We start from the raw sequence: 4,735 nt of genomic DNA, 5'->3' as shown, positions 1-4,735 counted from the left end.
CACACATGATCAGTACTGGAACAATATTTTAAGTGACAGTGATTTATGACAATATTAAGCCTTCGCTTCATCAAACATAACATGATAATTAATGTTGCATTAAAGTGTTAATATATTATGAATAAAAAAATAATAATATTTCTTTTCTTTTTTTATACAAACAAAACCCTCGAAATTAAGATATTTTAGTAGGAGCAGGACATGGACGCTAGTTGAAACCTCGTTGGCGAGGGGAAAAAACAATAGATGAAAAGTGAAATTAACTGAGCTTCGATATCATTACCTGTTTCATTGAAACAGCACATAAAAATATATAGGTAAAGACAAGAGAGAAGAAACCACAAGGGCCGGTTAGACGGCCTCCAAAACAGTTCGCTCACTAGCCGGCCGTTTCTTATTATTTGACAGCACACGCTTTTCTAACCCTATTCTTCCCTATCATTCCTTTAAAAGCCTCCTCATTGGAGAGCTCAGTCATATCTCTCAAATTTTATCCCATTTTAATCTAGCTGTTGGACGCGTGCGGCTTAGTTTTCATGGCGAAATTATCACAGCAGAACACAAAAAACACAGCAAGTAACAATAATAACACGACTAATGGCGTGACCAAGGTGAAACGAACAAGGAGAAGTGTTCCAAGAGACTCTCCTCCTCAACGCAGCTCCATTTATCGTGGCGTTACTAGGTTATAAATCATTTGCATGGCTTCAATTCGTTGTTATAAGTTCTTCTGCTTGTTCAAATTTATTACTTCTATTCTTAATTTTTCTCTCTTTCTCCTTTCCTAAAAATGATACCATTGTACATATTAATTATTGTTTCAGGCACCGGTGGACCGGCCGATATGAAGCTCATTTGTGGGATAAGAATTGCTGGAATGAATCACAGAACAAGAAAGGACGACAAGGTTATTGATTTTCACCACCTACATTATCATTTTTTTTAAACAGTAGAGATTATTATGGAGCAATGTATTAATTGATGTGCATTATTTTTTCTTTCTGTGGCAATGGCCGATGGTTTTTAATCTGCTGCGATACTTGGATAATGCAGTTTACCTTGGTACGTATCATAATTAATTACATGCTTTTAATTTCTTAGTAAAGCCAATGAAAAAAAAAAGTGCTATAAAATTTGGAAAATAAAGTTTGAGATTGAGCTGTAGTTCTTATGGCATATGTGATGACTACTTTTCAGGTGCCTATGATGATGAAGAAGCGGCAGCGCATGCTTATGACTTAGCAGCACTGAAGTACTGGGGTCCTGAGACAATTCTTAATTTTCCGGTAATCTTATGTCTATAATATATATGAAAAAAAGAAAAAAAAAGTTCAGATATATTCAGATGATTAACGCAGGAATCTGCTGTATTATTGGTTATAGTTGTCGACATACCAAAATGAACTGAAAGAAATGGAGGGTCAGTCGAGAGAGGAGTGCATTGGATCATTGAGAAGGTATAAGCTTCTTGCATCTATGGTTGTGGAAATGAATCTTTGCATACGGAATTGCTAAATTGATGAACTAATTTATACAGCAAATTGATTCTTATTTATGTTCAAATCTGTAGGAAAAGCAGTGGCTTTTCTCGTGGAGTTTCAAAATATCGAGGAGTTGCTAGGTACTTTATTTACTCTAGCCTTGTTCTTTAATTACAGATAGTGTATACAATTCTGAAGCCTCAGGATTTTCAATCATAAAAGCCAATAAAAAGAAGAAGAAGAAGAAGAATCCAGCCAATTCTCATAATTAAGCTGGATCTCACTCAACATATCCCATAGCTTGAGACTTTAATTAGTGTTATTGAAATTAATTTTAATGTCCAGGCATCATCACAACGGGAGGTGGGAAGCTCGGATTGGTAGAGTATTCGGCAACAAATACCTATATCTCGGGACATATGGTAAATTCCTCCTCGATGTTTCACTTTTCACCTATAACTTGGGATTCTCTTTCCGATCTTGGGACAAATACCTCTCGAATTAATGCTATTATGCACATTCCAGAGAAATGTACGTGTTCATTAACGACATTACATCGCATGCACAGAAATTCTCAAGCTCCCACCATCCTTTTACATGCAAAATGAATCCTAACATTGATCAACCGATTTTTTCTTGCGAAGCCATCCAATAATTAACCCTTGTATATTAGTAGTCTGCGCGAAGAAAAGTTTTCAAACTGCCGATTCTGCACGCAAACGGATTGATCCTAACTTCAATCAATTTATCTTTAATTTAATGGAAGGAAAACCAGCACTGATTATGTCTCATTGATTTTTACAGCTACTCAAGAAGAAGCTGCCACCGCTTACGATATGGCGGCTATAGAGTACCGTGGCCTGAATGCTGTTACCAACTTCGATCTTAGCCGGTACATCAAATGGCTAAAACCCAATCAAATTAACAGTGATAACAATAATGATCTGGATCTCCCTAACCCTATCATAGGCACTGATAATTCAACTCATCCTAACCCTAACCAAGAGCTTGGAACAACCAGCTTCCTTCAAAACCAGCAAACCTACCAACCTAGTGAAACTACATTAACTCAACCACGGCCAGCAACGAATCCTTCATCTGCCCTAGGGCTCTTACTTCAATCATCGAAGTTCAAGGAGATGATGGAAATGACAGCAGTGACAGATTGCCCCCCAACCCCACCGTCGGGCTTAGACCCGACACCATGTAGCTTCCTTGAAGACGTGCAGACATATTTTGACTGTCTCGATTCAAGTAACTACGGGGATCAAGGTGACGACATGATTTTTGGCGACCTCAACTCGTTTGTGCCACCCATGTTCCAGTGCGATTTCGAGACATAAAGATTAATTAAGGTGATTTTGTCACTACACATTAATTTATATAATTAAATTAGTTTGAAGGTTCTTTGTGAATATGAGACCTGTAATATGGTCTGTGGCTTTCCCTCATCAATTGGTGAAGGGTTAAAGTAGTTCTTTAGGGCTGCGATTTATTTGGAGAAGAAATGGAGAAACGAGGCGGAGAAGAGATTTCAGACAGCTAGTTGGCTATTTATTATTCGGTTCATTTGTTTGTAGAGCGATATATAAGGGCAAATAAACATTGGTATTTTATCATCATTTTTTGTACGAATAAGATGTATAATTTTTTCTATCAATAAAATGTCTATGAAATTGATGTAATTTTCATTTTTCAGCAATAAAATGTAGTCTACATGTGTGCAAGAAAAGAAAGATTCTCTAAGAGGGACTAATTTTGGTGTCACCTCCTGTGATTTGACCTAAAGCGATATATTATCTCTTCATCTGCACAAATTCTTTTTCAAAAAATAATGCCTCAAAGAAGTTATAATTAAGCAAATAAAAAATAAAGAATTAGTAATTTGATGTTTTTTTTACAGAATATAAACATTGCCATCACTAGTTTTTTACCCTTTTTTCAACAAATAAAAAAATGCAAAAAAAATGCCAAAGTTCTAAAAAAGAATATGTTTTCCTACGTGATTTGGTAAATTTCTAGTTATTTTATAATATTTTTTTATCATTTCTATAAAAATTTCCCTCTCATTGAAATCATCCTTGTCCTCAAGGATGCTCAATAATGGAAAACAAGAAATTACTTGGGATGTTGGGATTTATATTGTCAAATATAGAAATATATCACCATGAATTTTTATAATATATTCTGGTCTTTTCTTTTTCATTTTAAATGTATAATGAAACAACTAAATTACTTTTAGAAGTAAATAAATTAGAACTTGTACAAGGGAAAATTTAGTATTTTCACAATGATTTTTTTATTATTATCAATTTTGCTCACGGGCAGTTTAATAATTAATTAAATATAAAAAATAAAAAGTACAATGAAATGATCAAAATACCTTTAAGAAATAAAACTAATATCTTAAGGCATTTTCATCTTTTTGCAATGGTTTTTTGGTTATTGTTAGATCATTTTAGATGTAGTTTGATATTTCATCAAATATAAAACATAATAATGAAAAATATTGGGGGCGTGTATGGTGCACTATTCGATGTCCTCTTCTTGAAGTTGTTGTGCGTGTAGGCGGTAGTGGTTTGGTTTGTTGCTGATGGATTTTTTTTTCTATCTCCTTCATGAAAAACTACATCTTAATATTCTTTGTTGTTGATATTTCAATTTTCGTTTTTATTTTTTTATTTTTGTTTGGCTTTTTTGTAAAATTTTATGTTTGTTTTCAATTTTATATTTCAATCTCAATTTACCAAATATTATTGTTTTCAATTTGGTCCTTGTTATTTTGATTATTGTTTTGGGCATTTTGTTAAATTGATTTGTTTTTCAATTTTATCTTTTAATAATTTTTTTTTTATTTTTTATTTCAATTTTGATTTTTTTTTGTTCAATTAATTTTCATTTTCATTTTAGTACCCTTCAATAAAAAATAAAACTTATTTTGTATTTTAATTTTGATCCTCATTATTTTAATTGTCATTTTTTTAGATCCTTTTATATAATCAGTATTCTTTTTCCAAGTTAATTCTTCAACATTTAATTAGTTGAGAGTTGAGTTTTATGATTTTTTTATATAAGGTACTTTCAATCCAATATCTAGGGTTACGAGTTTGAAAAATTAACACGTATTGACACTATTTTTTTTACTTAATTTATTTTCACCTTTGTGGTTTTTTATGTTTTCTTTTTTAGTAGGTTATCCCCATCGTATGACCTATATCGTGAGTTTGACGGATTAACCCGAGTTGACTTGCCTT

The 4,735-nt window shown here is 32.8% G+C and overlaps 1 protein-coding gene across 1 annotated transcript; it reads left to right on the top strand.

Annotated features, from left to right (window-relative positions):
• The first annotated feature begins 536 nt into the window (after positions 1 to 536).
• LOC133674719 (AP2-like ethylene-responsive transcription factor At1g16060) lies at positions 537 to 2,824 on the top strand. Its single transcript, XM_062095928.1, has 8 exons — positions 537 to 685; positions 825 to 907; positions 1,054 to 1,062; positions 1,198 to 1,286; positions 1,384 to 1,457; positions 1,571 to 1,621; positions 1,827 to 1,903; positions 2,286 to 2,824. The coding sequence occupies exons 1-8, from the start codon at positions 537 to 539 to the stop codon at positions 2,822 to 2,824; spliced, it is 1,071 nt and encodes a 356-aa protein (XP_061951912.1).
• Positions 2,825 to 4,735: the final 1,911 nt, after the last annotated feature.

This window comes from Populus nigra, chromosome 15 (assembly GCF_951802175.1).
Source record: "Populus nigra chromosome 15, ddPopNigr1.1, whole genome shotgun sequence".
Lineage (NCBI taxonomy): Eukaryota > Viridiplantae > Streptophyta > Magnoliopsida > Malpighiales > Salicaceae > Populus > Populus nigra.
The sequence above is the reverse complement of the archived record's forward strand: the minus strand, read 5'-3'. Positions and strand labels throughout refer to the sequence as shown.